This window comes from Chiloscyllium punctatum, chromosome 33 (assembly GCF_047496795.1).
Source record: "Chiloscyllium punctatum isolate Juve2018m chromosome 33, sChiPun1.3, whole genome shotgun sequence".
Taxonomy (NCBI): domain Eukaryota; kingdom Metazoa; phylum Chordata; class Chondrichthyes; order Orectolobiformes; family Hemiscylliidae; genus Chiloscyllium; species Chiloscyllium punctatum.
In genome coordinates, this window is record NC_092771.1 from 16730653 (window position 1) to 16749745 (window position 19093).

At 43.7% G+C, this 19093-nt stretch overlaps 1 protein-coding gene across 2 annotated transcripts in view; it reads left to right on the forward strand.

Annotated features, from left to right (window-relative positions):
• Nucleotides 1–19093, forward strand: part of LOC140458457 (dual oxidase 1-like) — a 118650-nt gene that overhangs the window by 57396 nt on the left and 42161 nt on the right. For both annotated transcript variants that reach the window (XM_072553062.1, XM_072553063.1), the window contains 3 exons: nucleotides 1217–1419; nucleotides 15788–15973; nucleotides 17136–17361. In XM_072553062.1, coding sequence (XP_072409163.1) covers nucleotides 1217–1419; nucleotides 15788–15973; nucleotides 17136–17361 — 615 coding nt within the window. The remainder of the gene's footprint in view (nucleotides 1–1216; nucleotides 1420–15787; nucleotides 15974–17135; nucleotides 17362–19093) is intronic.

The following is a 19093-nucleotide window of genomic DNA, read 5'->3' on the forward strand; positions in this document are numbered from 1 at the left end:
ACTGAAGTCCATATAGATCACATCTATCACTCTGCCCTCATCAATCTTCTTTGTTACTTCTTCAAAAAACTCAATCAAGTTTGTGAGATATATTTTCCCACGCATAAAGCCATGTTGATTATCCCGAATCAGTCCTTGCCTTTCCAAATACATGTACATCCTGTCCCTCAGGATTCCCTCCAACAACTTGCCCACCACCGAGGTCAGGCTCACCGGTCTATAGCTCCTTGGCTTGTCTTTACCACCCTTCTTAAACAGTGGCGCCATGTTTGCCAACCTCCAGTCTTCCGGCACCTCACCTGTGACTATCAATGATACAAATATCTTAGCAAGAGGCCCAGCAATCTCTTCTCTAGCTTCCTACAGAGTTCTAGGGTACACCTGATCAGGTCCTGGGGATTTATCCACCTTTACCTGTTTCAATGTTACAGTGTAAAATGTTTTGAGTGAGAGAGTTGGAACTTGGAATCACTCACTGTATCTTCTTGTTATCATTTACTAATGAACAATTTCACTCCATTTAATGGAAGCATTTTCATTAATATTATAATCATTTCAAGATTCCATCTTGATGGCCACTTCCCCAAAAAACACATTATTCATTGCTTTTCAGTATGAAATTGGCAATAAGAATAAAGAATGAAGATAAATATCTTTTCTTTCCACTTTGTGAAAGATGCAATGCTCAAGTGCTGAAAGAATATTTGTGCCCACTAACTTGATGATATTAGGATCAATACTTCCTGGAGATCACCTGTTTGGTTTCTCCAGCACTGTAAATGTACATGTTCCTCATCATTCTGCACAGCTGTGTTAAAATCAGGACATCTTTTTCTACTATTGCGGTCTTGGCAGGGGAGGGTCCTGCATGTCAGCACAGAAAAATGGGATGACACAGAGGTATGTGTGACCCTGGCCCATTCTGAGGTTCCTCTGTTTGAGCAAAGCTTTTCTGACTGCCCAGGCTTTTAAATGGGCAGAGCATTTTCTGGCTTTTCCACTGGAGCTTATTTCTCCCTGTGTGCTCTTCCTCTATTCATTGAGCTCTGCGTTATTCACTGGGCCCGAGTTCATCAACAAGGAAGTCTGCCCTCACGATCTTGGGCTACGTTTCCAATGTTGTTTTGTTTAGTCAAAGACATGAGACCCAAAGTGTTAAGAGGATCTTTGGTTATCAATGTTCCTGACATTATGTACGCATTTGCTTTTTACTTAGTCTTTGAATGGCAAGGTCCAAAAGTATCAAACCGACCTATCAGCATCAATTTTGAAGCCAGCAAATGCATTAAGGTCACGGACAGCAAAGGTGCTCTGATCCGATTCATCAATCTCTGTAATGGGAGCTCCGCAGATATTATTCAATCTACCAACAATGGAGAGAAAACTTTGCTGTTGAAGGTTCCGAAGGAATATGATCTGGTAAGCAAAAACCCAGCCTTGAGATGACCTTACTTCTGAATGTTGTTTTTGATTTTCACAGAGCCCCTTCTATATTAATGCATTCTACATGTGTAATAGTTCTCGTCCATCATTTAGATTCAAGCTAAACATCAAACATAAATTTCAGCACTCTGGTATTTGTATGTAGTTGAGAGCGTGTTGCTGGGAAAACACAGCATGTCAGACAGCATCCGAGGAGCAGGAGAATCGACGTTTTGGGCTGGAGTCCTTCATCAGGAATGAGGCTCTGCTTTTCAGCAACACACTCTCGACTCTGATCTCCAGCATCTACAGACCTCACTTTCTCCTTGTATTTGTATGTAGGTGGTAGGTATTAATTAGAGTTTTGCTTGAGCACGTATTAGTTGATTTGATTTGATTTATTATTTTCACATGTATCGGGATACAGTGAAAAGTATTATATTCCATGCTAACCAGTCAGATCATACCTTACATAAGTCCATCAGGATAATAGAACAGAATGCAGAATATAGCATTACAGCTACAGCGAAGGTGCGGAGAAAGATCAATTTTAATACATGAGTGGTCTGTTCATAAGTCTGATAACAGTGGGGAAGAAGCTGCTCTTGAATCTGTTGGTATGTGTTTTCAAACTTCTGTATTTTCTGCCCAGTGGAAGAGAGTATAACTGGACTTGGGCAGAGCAGTTGCCGTACCAAGCCATGATGCATCTGGATTGGATAATGGGTAAGGTGCAGCTATAAAATTGGTATGAGTCATTGTGGACATGCAAATTTCCTTAGCCTTCTGAGGACATAGAGGCATTGGGCTCCTTTTTTGACCATAGCATTGACATGGATGGACCAGGACAGATTGCTGCTGATATTTACCCTCGGGACTTGAAGCTCTGAACCACCTCCACCTCATACACTCTGATATAGACAAAGGGTGTGTCCTCCACTCCACTTCCTGAAGTCGATGACCTGCCCCTTTGTTTTGCTGACATTGTGGGACAGATGGTTGTGTTTACAACATGTCACTGAGCTGTCTATCTCCTTCTCATCGATGTTTGAGATCCGACTCACTGCAGTGGTGTCATTAACAAACTTGTAAATGAAGTTAGAGATGTATTTGTCCACATAGTTGTGAATGTATAAGCCAGCGGATAAAGGGAGCGCAGTGGTAGTTTGGCGCATGACCTCTACACCGCTGAAGCCAAACGCCAACTCGAGGACACCTCTTCCTACTGCCCACTCGACCATGACCCCACCCCCCCATCACCAAACCATCATATCCCAGACCATACAGAACCTCATCACCTCAGGTGATCTCCCACCCACAGCTTCAAACCTCATAGTCCGGGAACCCCGCACTGTCCAGTTCTACCTCCTTCCCAAGATCCACAAGCCTGACCACCCTGGACGACCCATTGCCCCACTGAACTCATCTCTACCTACCTCGACACTGTCCTATCTCCCCTAGTCCAGGAACTCCCCACATGCCTTCGAGACACCACCCACGTCCTCCACCTCCTCCAAGACTTCTGTTTCCCCAGCCCCCAATGCCTCACCTTCACCATGGATATCCAATTTCTCTACACCTCCATCCGCCATGACCAGGGCCTCCAAGCCCTCCGTTCTTTCCTCTCCAGACGTCCCCAACAGTACCCTTCCACCGACACTCTCATTCGTTTGGCCGAACTGGTCCTCACCCTTAACAATTTCTCCTTTGAATCCTCCCACTTCCTCCAGACCAAAGGGGTAGCCATGGGCAAACGTATGGGCCCCAGCTATGCCTGTCTCTTAGTTGGCTAGGTAGAACAGTCGATCTTACATAATTACACCGGCACCACTCCCCACCTCTTCCTCCGCTACATTGATGACTGCATTGGCGCCACCTCGTGCTCCCGCGACGAGGTTAAGCAATTCATCAACTTCACCAACACATTCAACCCTGACCTTAAATTTACCTGGACCATCTCTGACACCTTCCCTCCCCTTCCTGGACCTCTCCATCTCCATTAATGACGACCGACTTGACACAGACATTTTTACAAGCCGACCGACTCCCACAGCTACCTGGATTACACCTCTTCCCACCCTACCTCTTGCAAAAATGCCATCCCATATTCCCAGTTCCTCCGCCTCCACCGTATCTGGGTGCAGGAAAGGGAAATGAGGAAACTGTTCCACCACAGAACATACCAGATAGCCTCCTTCTTTAGAGACCGCAATTTCCCTTCCCATGTGGTTAAAGATGCCCTCCATCGCATCTCGTCTACATCCCGCACCTCTGCCCTCAGACCCACCCCTCCAACCGTTACAAGGACAGAATGCCCCTGGTGCTCACCTTCCACCCTACAAACCTTCGCATCAACCAAATCATCCACCGACATTTCCGCCACCTCCAAAAAGACCCCACCACCAGGGATATATTTCCTTCCCCACCCCTTTCCGCCTTCCGCAAAGACCGTTCTCTCCGTGATTACCTGGTCAGGTCCACGCCCCCCTACAACCCACCCTCCCATCCTGGCACTTTCCCCTGCCACCGCAGGAACTGTAAAACCTGCGCCCACACCTCCTCCCTCACCTCTATCCAAGGCCCCAAAGGAGCCTTCCACATCCATCAAAGTTTTACTTGCACATCCATTAATATCATTTATTGTATCCGTTGCTCCCGATGCAGTCTCCTCTACATTGGGGAGACTGGGTGCTTCCTAGCAGATCGCTTTAGGGAACATCTCCGGGACACCCACACCAATCAACCACACCACCCCGTGGCCCAACATTTCAACTCCCCCTCCCACTCTGCCAAGGACATGGAGGTCCTGGCCCTCCTTCACCGCCGCTCCCTCACCACCAGACGCCTGGAGGAAGAACGCCTCATCTTCCACCTCGGAACACTTCAACCCCAGGGCATCAATGTGGACTTCAACAGTTTCCTCATTTCCCCTTCCCCCACCTCACCCTAGTTCCAAACTTTCAGCTCAGCACTGTCCCCATGTCTTGTCACTTGTCCTACCTGCCTATCTTCTTTTCCCCCTATCCACTCCACCCTCTCCTCCCTGACCTATCACCTTCATCTCCTCCCCCACTCACCCATTGTACTCTATGCTACTCTCTCCCCACCCCCACCCTCCTCTAGCTTATCTCTCCACGCTTCAGGCTCACTGCCTTTATTCCTGATGAAGGGCTTTTGCCCGAAACATCGATTTTGCTGCTCTTTGGATGCTGCCTGAACTGCTGTGCTCTTCCAGCACCCACTAATCCAGAATGAATGGAGAAGGAGTATAGTAAAGGGCTGAGTATGCAGCCTTGCAGATACCAGTGTTGAGGATTTTGGAGGAGATGTTGTTGCCTTTCCTTACTGATTGCGGTCTGAGGGTCAGGAAGTCAAGGATTCAGTTGCAGAGGAAAGAGCCGAGTCATAGATCTTGGAGTTTGGAGATGGATTTTGTTGGAATTATGTTGTTGGAAGAGAACCAAAGTCAATAAATAGGACTCTGATGCAGATATCTGTGTTATCCAGATGTTCTCGGGATGAGTGTAGGGCCAGGGAGATGGCATCTGCTGTGGACCTATTGTGAGAATCGGTGAATTGTAGAGGATCAAAGCAGTCTGGGAGGCTGGAGTTGATATGTGCCAAGACTAACTTCTCGAAGCACTTCGTAATGATGGAGGTCAGAGCCACCAGATGGTAGGCATTAAGGCACATTGCCTGATTTTTCTTTGACACTGGGATGATGGTGGTCATCTTGAAGCAGGTGGGAACCTCACATTGTAGTACGAGGAGGTTAAAGATGTCTGAAAATACTCTCACCAGCTGGTCTGCACAGGATCTGAGTGCACAGTCAAGGGCTACATCCGGGCCTGTTGCTTTCCGTGGGTTCACCCTCCAGAAGGCCAATCTGACCCCTATGGTAGTGAGTGTGGGTACAGGTTACACCCGAGGCTGTCAGGGGCAGGTGACACCATTTCACTGACCTTCTGTTCAAAACTAGCATAGAATGCATTGAGCCCATCAGGGAGGGGTACACTGTTGTCAGCGATTCTATTCAGCTTAGCTTTGTAGTCCATTATGCCATATTAGCCTTGTCACAGTCGACCTATGTTTGTGTGGTTAGCCTGGGACTCTAGTTTAGTTTGGTATTGTCTCTTAATGTCCCTGATGACTTTGTGAAGATTGTATCTAGATTTCCTGTATGGGTCAGGGTGACCCGACTTGACCGCCTTAGACCTGGAGTTCAGTAAGGAGTGGATCTCCTGATTCATTCATGGTTTCCAATTGGGGAACACTCAGATTAAATTCTTTAGCACCACAGTCCTCTACACTCTTACTGATGAAGTCTGTGATGGTAATGGCATACTCATTTAGGTTGACCATTGAGTTGTTGATGATGGATCAGTCCATTGATTCTAAGCAATCACTTAGGAGCTCATTCATTACCTCAGACCAGCGGGTACACCTTTCTGTACCAGATCCTCACGCTCCAGTTTCTGCCTGTGAGCTGGGAGAAGGAGCGCAATCTTATTGACTGAGTTACCAAGATGCGGGAGTGCAATAGAATGGTAGGTGTCATTGCTGGTTGTTCAGCAATGGTCCAGGGTGATTGGTAAGACAGGAGACATGTTGATGATATCTTGGTCGCACACTCTTGAGGTTAGCCCTCTTGAAGTCACTAGCTGTGATGAACAAGGCCTTGGGGTATTCCGTCATAAGGCTATTTGTGGCAGTGTATATTTCATCAAGTATGCTCTTTACTTCTATATGGGGTGGGATATAGCAGAAGCAACCTGCTGTGGAAGGTAGTTGGGATGGCACTTCACCATTAGATATTCTAGGCCCAGGAAGCCAGTCATCATGTCCAAGCAACAAGAGTTGTGTTGATCAGGAGACAGACCCTGCCTCCCTTTGCCTTGCCCGAGGATGCTGTGCGGTCCATCTGGTGGATTGAGAAACCCTCAGGTTGTAAGGCACAGTCAAGTGTAGCAGGAGTGAGCCATGTCTCTGTAAAACAGAGCACACAGCAGTCTCTCAATTCCCTTTGGTCGGTGAGTCTAACTTTAAGCTCGTTCACCTTGTTTGGCTTGGACATTTAACAGGCATGTGCTGGAAGGGGTTCTTGAAACCGAGTTGTTTAAGCAATTGTCAATTTTGTGGTTGTAATATTTAAGTCTCTAGTGAAATGTAAAGCTGAGTAAATATTGGCTCCAATTCAATCCTTCTGGCTGTCTGAATCATAAGAACAATTGTCGCTTTCTTTACCATGGCATTGTTTCGAATATTTTCTATTTTTCAAGCTGATTGGCATTTTGTCAATTATTGAAGGTGTGTGGTCAAACCCTCTGAATTTAACTGAATTGAATTGAATTGAATTTATTGTCACGTGTACCGAGGCACAGTGAAAGACTTTGTCTTGCGAGCAATACAGGCAGATCACAGAGTTATAGCATAGAGAAATAAATAATAGGTAACAGCAACAAAAATGAAAAACACAGGTATAGGAGTCCGTTCAGTATTCTAACAACAGTAGGGTAGAAACTGTTTTGAAACCGGCTGGTCCATGTGTTCAGGATTCTGTACCGTCTCCCCAATGGTAGAGGTTGTAGAAAAACATTACCAGGGTGGGATGGATCTTTGAGAATTCTGGCAGCCTTTCCTTGACAGCGGGCCTGGTAGATGGATTCTATAGATGGGAGGTTGGCCTTTGTGATTGTCCAGGCCGAGTTCACCACTCTCTGTAACCGTCTCCGATCTTGAATGGTACAGTTGCCATACCAGGTAGTGATACATCCAGACAGAATGTTCGCGATGGCGCACCTATAAACGTTGGCAAGGGTATTTGCTGCCATGCCCAATTTCCTTAGCTGCCTGAGGAAGAAGAGACATTTTGGGCCTTTGTAACCAGTGCATCCACATGAAGAGTCCAAGAAACCTTGTTGTGGATGACCACTCCCGGGAGCTTGACAATCTCCACTTGTTCCATCTCTTTGCTAAATTGGTTTGAGAATTGTGTGAGCTACTTTCATTTGAAAACATTAGAGCCAGCAGTGAGATGAAAAGAGACTTTGATTTGATCCCAGAGTTGAACGGACAGAGCTCTCTCCCCTTATGCACCACAAGTCTACGATGTCAGACCGAGGCTAACGGTTTTATATTTGTCAGGAATTGCAATATGTTTGAGAGCAGCAACAGCATAAACAGACTGGAGGCTTGTGACCAACAGTGTCCCGCATGGATCAATGCTGGGTCCACTGTTGTTTGTCATTTATATAAACAATTTGGATGAGAATTTAGGCAGCATGATTAGTAAGTTTGCTGATGGTGCCAAAATTGGTAGTAAAGCGAACAGTGAAGAAGCTTATCTAAGATTACAAAGGGCTCTTGATCAATTATGCCAAATGGGCTGAGGAGAGGCAGATGGAGTTTAATTTGGATAAATGCGAGGTGTTGCATTTGGTAAAACGAACAAGGGCAGGACTTTCACAGTTAATAGTAGGACCCTAGGGAGTATTGATGAACACTGAGACCTCGGGGCTGAAGTACATAATTCTTTGAAAATTGGTTCACACAAGTCAGGGTGGTAAAGAAGGCGTTTGGCACACTTACCTTCATTGCTTAGTCCATTGAGTACACGAGATGTACTCAATGTCATGTTGAGGTTGTACAGAACATTGGTGACGCCACTTTTGGGATGCTGTGTACAGTTCTGATCCCCCTTATGATAAGAAGGATTTATTATTAAAGTGGAGAGGTTGCAGAAAAGATTTAGGAGAATGTTTACCAAGACTAAAGGATCTGAATTATTGGGAGAGGCTGGATAGGCTGGGACTGTTTTCACATGAGCGTAAGAGGGGTGAGCTTATAGAAGTTTAGAAAATCATGAGGGGCATAGATAAGGTGAATAGCAAAGATATTTTGCCTAGGTTTGTGAAGATCAAAACTAGAGGGTATAGGTTGAAGGTGAGAGGAGAATGATTTAAAAGGGACCTGAAGGCCAACTTCTTCACACAGAGGGGGTGGTTACATATGTGGAGTGAACTGCCAGAGGAACTGATAGATACAAATACAGTTACAACATTTTAAAGACATTTAGACAGGTACATGAATGGTAAGGCTTCGAGGGATATGGAGGAAGTGGGGACTGCAGATGCTGGAGAGTCAGAATCGAAAAGTGCAATGCTGAAAAAGGACAGTGGGTCAGGCAGCATCTGAGAAGTGGGAAAGTCGATGTTTGGGGCAAGAGACCTTCATCAGACAGGGATATGGGTGAAACGCAGATAAATGGGACTTGTTTAGTTTGGGGAAATCTGGTTGGCATGGACAAGTTGGACTGAATGATCTATGACGCTATAATTCAATGACTGTTATGAACTAAACTGTCACCAATGTTCAGTTTGTTGTTTATGTGTTCCCAACACTTAAAAACCTGGAAGTCTCCAGATTTGATTTGCTCACTGACTCACATTGCTTCCTGATCTAACAATGATTCAAATTTACATTGCTCATCCTCGCGTTCAAATCACTCGATGGTATCAATGCACCCTATGTCTGTAACTATCTGCAGATCTTCAACCCTCTGAAAACTCTGTCTTCTTTGAATCCTGTCATTGTGTGCAGCTTTGATTTTTTTAAAAATTTCAATCCAGAGAACTGGAATTCCTTCCTTAAACCTCTACAGCAGAAGTGGTGGAGACTCGTACAATTGCAACAATTAAAAGGCATCTGGATGGGTATACGAATAGGAGGATTTGGAGGGATGCGGACCAAGTGCTGGCAAATGGGACTAGATTAGGTTGGGATATCTGGTCAGTATGGACGAGTTGTACTGAAGAGTCTCTTTCATGCTGTATATCTCTATGACTATTACTCTATCTCTTTACCCATCTCGTGTTTAAGGTGCTCCTGAAAAGTGTACAATCATCCCAATTGTATGACTTGATATTTCCTGATTGGTCTCCTGTGCAGTGTCTTTGGATGTTTCTTCTGTTTAAGGGCACTGTACAAGTGTAATTTGTGGCTTAAGCTTAACCTTGACGAGTCTCAAATGAATTGTACTAAAGATGGCAGCAGTCTTGGTCCCATACCTGGATTGCTGTCCATTAAACTCTGCTTTCACTCCATATATGGGAATTCTAACAAGGGCAGCTACGGTTGGTTTTGTGGTCAGGAACAGGAAAATCAATTATGTCATTTTCCTAAGATGATGAGAAATTGCTTTCCCCTTGTTCTCCTTGTGGAAGTCCTTGGAACGAGAGTATGCAGTGTCCACCAATACTCTCAATCTCTTCAGAGAGAGGTTGGCGCTGCAGGGGATGAAGTGCCTTGCATCCCCTTCCAACTCCATCTTGACTTAATGCTTTCCCTCTTTCCCCACCTTTCACTCATCTTTGGTGTCATTGTACTGCCCTTGAGAGGCTCTTCATGTAAATTGATAATTAATCAGAAATACGGATGGATACCATGTGAAAAGTAACATGGGTGATTTGGTGTTGGGGCGAAAAGAACATCGAGTTGTGCAAAAAAGCATTTCTGGATATAAAATAAGAAAAAGAAAGGAAAAGAAGGGGATAAAAGACAAGAAATCTGAACAGGTGTAGACCATTTGGCCCTTTGAGCCTGATCTACCATGGCTCATCTCTAACTTCAATAATATTTTCATGCCCCCTTCACTCCTCCCCCGCCCCTGATTCCCTGAGACACCAAATTCTACTTATTTCATGTACTTGGTGATAAAATGTCCACAGTCCTCTGGGGTGGGCAGTTCCAAAGATTCACAGCCAGAAGGTCTTGCTAAAAATGTGGGCATGGTCAAAACTAAATGAAGCCAAAATGGGTCATAATTTCCATGTTGAATAGCCAATTACCAGGTTGTCAAGACTGAAAAAGTGCTGGAAAAGTACAGCCAGTCAGGCAGCATTGGAGGACCAGGAAAATCGATCTTTCGAGCATAAGCTCTTCATCAGGAATCTTGAAACCTCAATTCTCCTGCTCTTCGGATGATGCCTGAGCTGCTGCACTTTCCCAGCACCACACTCTTTGACTCTGATCTCCAGCATCTGCAGTCCTCACCTTCTCTTGGTTGTTAAGACTATCCATGATTGGCCATAGTATCAAATGATTCCCAGTGCCTATGGTTCTGTGCTTCAGAAAGGGCAGGGGTTCACCTAGTTCAGTTGGCTGGATGACCGGCATTGCAGAGTAACGCCAACAGCAAGGGTTCAATTCCTGCACTGGCTGAGGTTACTATGAAGGACATTCCTTCTCAACCTCACCTGAGCATGGTGACCCTCAGGTTAAAACATCACTAATCATCTCTCACTGATGTGAAAGTGAGGACTGCAGATGCAGGAGATGCAGAGTCAAGGTTAGAGTGGTGCTGCAAGTGCATAGGGGTCAGATAGCATCCGAGGAGCAGGAAAATTGACGTTTCGGGCAGGAGCCCTTCATCAGGAAACATTCCTGATGAAGGGTTCCTGCCCGAAACGTCGATTTTCCTGCTCCTCGGATGCTACCTGTCCTGCTGTGCATTTCCAGCACCACTCTAATTCTGATCTCTCGCTAATGGCCGAGCCGCTGTTTGGTCCAATAGGACTCAAGCTATTTTATCTTTACTTCAGAAAGGGACCCTTTCTTCAGGAAAATGGGTGGCAAGCTGAGGGAGAAAAGCATTTACTTGAATATGTGGTTTAAAATCCCACAAAAGCTCTAAATGTTTGCCAGATGGTCCAGGACAGAGTACAATGAAGTTCTTCATTAATACTGACAGCAGAATCCGTCCATTGTTTCATTTGGAACAATTCTGTCCTTCCTGTGAAATATGACACTGGTCTATCTGAATGTTTTGTTGGGCTTCATAAAATAGTTAATAATAGTTTATTTGCTTTTTTAATCTGGTGTGCAATATAATCATATGGTTTTGTTTTTGCACTGAACTGTCAGGTTAGTGCTCTCGAAAATGAAATATTACTCTGCTATTTAACTTGCAAAATGTCAAAGCTGCCCCACCTTATAAACTGATGTGTCAATATAAAGCACAGATTCATCAATTTACAAAGGAGTTGCCTAACTGGTTCTGGCCCAGTTCTGTGGTTGGTAGTCATGTAGCTGATGCCAAAGCTGACAATTAATTTTCAGACTTTAATTAATGAGCCAATTTAGAAAATGATACGCTGACATTGAGATTAACAGTTTGAAGGATCAGTTTCTTTCAAGTCCTTTTTTCCAAGAATGAAAATGTTCATTAATGGGATTTAAGTGTTTCTGCAAAACAAGCATTTATGGGCCATTCTGATTTGCTCTTGGGGAGATGTTGTTGAGACACTTCCTTGAGCTGAGCAACCCCACCGTGTTGTTAAATCACAACTTCCATGGTTTTGATGGAGGACTGGTGATATACTTCCAGTTCAGGGCCGTGTCCGATCAGGAGAGGGATGTGCAACTGCTGATGTGCCTGTGCTGCCCTCGTTCCTTTTAAGTAGTAGATGTCACAGATTTGCAAGGTTATGTTAGCGCAGTTGTGAGTTTTAATTTCATTCTGGATTTGGAGTTCAAAAAGACTAAACCAGTTAAGGCCGCTGGAGATGGTTGGGTGTAGTGAAGCAAGACACTTATTGTGAAGGGCTGATGAAGGGCTTTTGCCCGAAACATCAATTTTCCTGCTCCTCAGGTGCTGCCTAACCTGCTGTACTTTTCGAGCACCACTCTGATCTAAACTCTGGTTTCCAGCATCTGCAGTCCTCACTTTTGCCACTTATTGAGAAGATTGAGAGAGGCACTTAACTAAGGTAGCAAACTGATAACTTAGTCACAGTCATAGAGTCACCTTCTATGTCAAAAAAGGTCCTGCATGTCTTTTTTAAATTTCTCTCCCCTCACCTTAAAGATGTGTCCCCTAGTGTTGAATTCCCCCATCCTAGGGAAAATACAACTACCATTAACCTTATCTATACCCCTCAGTATTTTAGCAACTTTTATAATGTCTTGATTGACCTTTGTTATGGTCAAGCAGGCTACTGTGTTTCAGGATGGGGTTTCACCAGCTTCTTCTTAAGAGCAGTTAGGAATGGATAATGAGTGCCTTGGGCCATCTTGTTATTTATTCATGAACTATGCCGAGGCCAGCACTTATTTCCTATCCTTACTTCCACTTGAGGAAGTGATGGTATGCTTCATTACAGAACGATTGTGATCCTTGATTTATACGGTTTCCCAGAGTGCTGTTAGGAAGGAAATTCCAGGCTTTTGAACCAACAACACTGAAGAAATGATAATATAATTTAAAGTTAGAATAGTACCACACAGGTGATGGTGTTCCCATGGACCTGCTGTCATTGCTCTTATAAATGGTAGCTATCGTGGGTTTGGAAGGTGCTATCAAAGGGGTTACTGAAGTGCATCTTGCAGATGATTCATATGTTACCATCATGTGTTGATGGTGAAGGGAGTGGTTGTTGAGGATGATGGTTGAGGTGCCAATCAACTGGGATGCTTTGGGTGGTTTTGAGCCTCTTCATATTGAAAAGTTATTCCAGTATACTTTTAACTTGTGCCTTGTAGTTTGGATGCAGGAAACAAGTTACTCACTATAAAAGTACTAGCCTCTGACCTGCTCTTGAGCTACAGTATTTGTATTGCTGGCCCAGCTTAGTTTTTGATCAGCATTAACCCCAGGACTTTTGTGTGTGATTCTGTGATAATGATGCTCTTGAATGTCAAGGGGAAATGGTTAGATTCCCTCTATGTATAGATGGTCATTGCCTGGAAGTTGGTTGCATGAATGTTACTTGCCACTTATAGGCCCAAATCTGGATGTTGTCCAGGCTTACAGTATATGGATACAGACCAGTGCAGATGCAATGAATCTGTGCTGGAGATCTTTATGACTCAATGACCCATAACCATTTTGAACAAAATGGAAACAGATGTATGGGGAAAACCACACACCTTCTAGTTCCATTCCAGTCACTCACCATCCTGACTTGGAAATATATCACTGTTTCTTCAGTGTCGCTGGGTCAAAATCATGTAACTCCCTCCTGAACACCATTGTGCATCTACCTCCAGCACTTGGACTGCAGCGGTTCAAAAAGGTAGCTCACCGCCACCTTGTCAAGGGCACCTAGGGATGGGCAATAAATACTGATCCAAACGGTAATGCCCATATCCTGTGATTGAATAAGAAAACCTTCTTGTTATATGTGAAGTGGATTGTATTGGCTGAAGACTGCCATTTTTGATGCTGGAGCCTACAGGTGGAGGCATTGATAGATCATCCCTTTGGCACTTATGATTGAAGATGATATAGATGCTTCAGCCTTGTCTGTTGCAATGATATACTGGGTTCCCATCACTGAGGTTTGAAATAGTTGTGAAGCCTCATTGTCATGTTAATTATTTAATTGTCTATCACCATTAATGGCCAGATGTGGTAGGACAGCAAAGCTTAGATCTGATCTGTTGGCAATGAGATCTCTTAGCACTGTCTGTTGTACACTGCATTGCTATTTGGCATGCAAGTAGTTCTGTGCTGGAGCTTCATAGGTTGACACGTCATTGTGTCTGGTAATACTCGTGGCATGCCATCTTCTGTATTCTTCACTGAACCAGGGTTGGTCCCCTAATCAAAGGTATTGATAGGTCAACAGAAAGAACAGACTATGAAGTGGTTGGTTGTGGTTGAGTGCAATTCCATTGCTGCTGATGGTCCACACCACCTCATAGTTGTCCAAGTTGGAGTTGCTAGATCCATTTGAAATCTATCCCATTTAGCACAGTAGTGATGCCACACAACATGTTGAAGAGTATCCAAAATGTAAAGATGGGACTTCATCTTCACAAGGAATGTGCGGTTGACAGTGCAGCTGTTGAGAACAACATCAAGTATTCTTTTCCCTCTTAACGGCTCCCTCACTACTGGTTTCTATGTCACTGACCCAGTTTAACAGCTATTGAAAGGAGCTTGGCAACTAATGGCAAAGGATACAACAGCTTTTAATCTACTCTGCTTCCCTTTCAATGTCTATTTCAGTTGTTGTGTTTGTCTGCTGTGCCTCCAGTGGTAGCACCCGAACAACTCCATGCACAGTGTTTCAACAATAGGCTGAAATATTATATGTGGGTCTGGAAGGGTTAATCCTGAGGAGAGTGCCATTAACACCATCAACTGTGACCAGGAGAGAGTGAGGACTGCAGATGCAGGAGAGTCAGAGCCAAAAAGTATGGCACACGAAAAGCCCAGCAGGTCAGGCAGCATCGAAGGAGCAGGAGACTCGACATTTTGGGTATAAGCCCTTCATCAAGAATTTCAGGGCATTCCTGATGAAGGGCTTATGCCCGAAACATCGAGTCTCTTGCTCCTTGGATGCTGCCTGACCTGCTGTGCTTTTCCAGTACCACACTTTTCGACATCATCTATGACCATGTCATTAGGACTTGTGGGCAGAGCAGCTTAGAATCTCAAAGGAATGACACCAAATCTCTGACCCTCCTGAAAGGTTCTATAACAATATCTTATCACATTTATGTAGCCTGTAATTCAATGCTAACATGCATGAACCATATCTTTTTAACTATGAGAAACTCTTTTAGTTAGACCAAGTTAGACCCTGCAGTTTTCTGTACTCAAATAGAATGGTGGCAGAAATTTTCACCATTAACAGCAATTCAAACAACTCAATGTGTCATTATACGAATACTGTCATCTGAAATCTTCCAGTGATTCTGTAAGGTTTACATTATTGCATGTTTTAAACTTTTATTTTCAGAAGCTTACAACCTTGAGCAACATTCTTGTAATATACAAAAACAGGATTTGCTGGAAAAGCTCAGCAGGTCTGGCAGCATCTGTGAGAGAAATCAGTTAACTTTCCAGGTTAAGTGACCCTTCCTCCGAAGTGAGGAAGTTCTGAGGAAGGGTCACTCGATCCAAAACGTTAGCCCTGATTTCGCTCCACAGATGCTGCCAGACCTGCTGAGCTTTCCCAGCAATTTCTGTTTTTGCTTCTGTTTGACAGCATCCACAATCCTTTTGGTTTTAATTTAACATTCCTGTAATCATGGTTTCGATATCACAGTGTACAATTTTGATTTCTACTCTGGAGCTTAACAACAATACAATCATTTCAACTGTTTATGACATATTAAGTCTGGACAGTCATGAAAAAAGCGTCTGTTTATGTCTCAACATTGCATGCGCATTTTCCAATGAAGTTCCATCAATGCTTTTATTGTGACATGTATTACCCTCCCCATCTTTTATTTACTATTTGTATCTTAATTGACAGATGTAGGTTTCATCCTGGTTGCCATCACCTTCACAGGAATATGCACGGTCTTTTAAGCAGCATCTCGTGAATCTAATCTGAATGCTACATCTTACACACAGGTATTGATGTTTACTGGGGAAGAAGATCGTGCTAATTTTGTGGAAGAATTGACAGCACATCTCCAAACGCATGGCGTAACTCCACTGATTCATGAAGTGAAAGAACGGACGCTTTTGAAAGAAGCAGTGACAAAGCAGCAGCGGATTAAAATCTTAGATACTTTCTTCCGTCGTGTATTTGCAGAGGTACCGTTCCAGTTACATGAATTGCACCGTTTAAATAATCCTCTTGGTCATGCGTAGTGTTCTATTTGTTTCCACTTGGTACTACAATGAAATAGATGTACAGTTTCTCCAGGTATCATAAGGAATTTTAAGTCATGGAAAGCTGTGATCATTCTCGTTCAAGGTGTTTGTCTTCATTAACAAAGTCAGGAAATTATTTTTGTTTTGAAGCTAGTAAAACTTCATTGTAACAGGGTGATGCCAGGTTCAACCCATTATTGGTAGTTTAACAAAATTGGTGCGTTGTTCCAGCTCATTCCTGGCTGATCGCTCACATTCACCACTCTGTAAATGTGAAATCTTCCAAAACTGCAGTTTAAATCTTAAACTCAAGTTTTTGCCCTCCCTCTTTTACTCACAGATCTACATTGATTCCCAGTCAAGCAACATCTTAACATTCATCTCTTGCATTCCCTTTAGCTCCACAACCCTCTGAGGTATCAATGCTTCTCTAATTCTGGCCACTTGTGTATTCTCAGTTATATTCAGGCTACTATTGGTATGCATACCTTCAGGCCTAAGATTTGGAATACTCTTCCTAAATTTCTTTGTCCCTCCGCTTCACATTCCTTCATCAAGACACTCTTTAAAGCTAAAAAATAATTTTTGGTCATCTGACCTAATTCCTTCTTTTATGGCTCAGTATCATGTATTGTTTGATAAGGTGCCTATTCAGCAGCACTAGCACATACACCAGACACATGCATCACACACTGCACGTTCACCAACTATATACACCCCACACATGCACACACGACACAAGTACAAGTTGCGCACCACACGCACACCATGTACACTGCCCCATATTGTATTCACCCACATGTGTGGGAAGTTTCTGAAGACTGATCACTAAACCAATTTGTAGAACTAGTTGAATCAAGAGCATTGAGGCATGTAAATTACTGTTAAGGATTTTTATGGTGTTGTGCTTATTACTTCAATGTATACATTAAAATTTTAATTGTAAATAATTTAACAAATTCAGTTAAAAAAAGAAAAAGGCTATGCAAGTGTTTATCTGATAATATTGTCAGCAGTAGTAATCAGGGTCATGTTTTATCTACTTTTATGCAATGAAGAGTAGAAAGTGGATTATTCTATATTATCTTGTTGCCACATTTAGGTTCTGGAGATTGATGGTTCAGATGCTGGTGACTTTGATATTGAAAGTTCAAAGAAAGCTAAAGAGTCCCTGAAGTGTGAACTGACCACAACAGAGTTTGCAGATGCATTGGGTCTAAAGGAGAACTCTATGTTTGTGGAGCAGATGTTTGCTTTAGCTGACAAGGATGGAAATGGCTACCTATCTTTCCGGGAGTTTCTGGACATCTTTGTCATCTTGATGAAAGGTAATCCAGAGCTAAGGACATGACGCGTATTTGAAATGTCATTTGGACATTTGCTTTGTCTTGAAGGCATTGACGATTGACCGATAGAGGTGCCAGTCACAAAGCCTGGACAATGAAGAAAATGTCCTGTGCTATGGCATCTGCACATTCATGTGTATCCTGAACACATTTGTTCCTGCATTGTCGAAACTTCTCTCAAAACAGAAATCTTGATGAGATTATATGGAGGTTTAAGGTAAGGGGCAGAAGGTTCAGAGGAGATGTGAGAAAAATCCTTTTTACCCAGAGGGTAGTGGGAATCTGGAGCTCACTATCTGTAAGGGTGGTAAAGGCAGAAATCCTCAATACTGAGAAGTGTTTAGATGTGCACTTGTGATGCCAGGGTGTACAAGGCCATGGGCCAGATGCAGAAAAATGGGGTTTGAATAGTTAGGTGGTTGTTTTTGACTAGTGTGAATGCGATAGGCTGAAGGGTCTTTTTTTCTATCCTGTAGATTTCTATGACTCTATGAGTTTAACTCCTTGTTTGTTAGTTGAACTTTTTTTTTACATTTACTTTGATTAATCAGGTGTCCTACCACTCTGATATGTATTCAGGTCGTGAAGAAGGCTAATAGCATGCTGGCCTTCATAACAAGAGGGATTGAGTATAGAAGCAAAGAGGTGCTTCTGCAGCTGTACAGGGCCCTGGTGAGACCACACCTGGAGTACTGTGTACAGGTCTGGTCTCCAAATTTGAGGAAAGACATTCTGGCTATTGAGGGAGTGCAGCGTAGGTTCACAAGGTCAATTCCTGGAATGGCGGGATTGCCTTACACGGAAAGACTGAAGCGACTGGGCTTGTATACCCTTGAGTTTAGAAGACTGAGAGGGGATTTGATTGAAACGTATAGGATTATGAAAGGACTGGACACTCTGGCAGGAGGGAACATATTTCCGTTGATGGGGGAATGCCGAACCAGAGGACACAACTTAAAAATACGGGGTAGACCATTTAGGACAGAGATGAGGAGAAACTACTTCACCCAGAGAGTGGTGGCTGTGTGGAATGCTCTGCCCCAGAGGGCAGTGGAGGCCCAGTCTCTGGATTCATTTAAGAAAGAATTGGATAGAGCTCTTAAAGATAGTGGAGTCAAGGGGTATGGAGATAAGGCTGGAACAGGATACTGATTAGGAATGATCAGCCATGATCATATTGAATGGCGGTGCAGGCTCGAAGGGCAGAATGGCCTACTCCTGCATCTATTGTCTATTGTCTATTGTCTATATAAATGACCAAAGCATTGATGTTCCTCGCTCAGCTCTGCCTGTTAGAGTTAACATAAGGAAAGTAGTCTTGTATTTACATAGTGTCTTTCAAAACAACTAGTTATCTCAAAGCACTTTACAGCAGGTGAAGTAATTTTGAAGTGTAATAGCTGTTGTCATAAGACCTTAAGAACATAAGACATAGGAGCAGAAATTAGGCCATTTGGCCCATCGAGCCTGCTCCACCATTCAGTCAAGGCTGATAGGTGTTTCAACCTCATTTTCCCTCATTCTCCTTGTAACCCCTGATCCCCTTGGCAATCAAGAATCTATCTATCTCTGTTTTAAATATACTCAATGACCGGGCCTCCACAGCCTTCTGTGGCAATGAATTCCACAGATTCACCACTCTCTGGCTGAAGCTGTTTCTCCCTATTTCTGTTCTAAAGGGCCTTTCCTTTCCTCCAAGGCTGTGCCCTCAGGA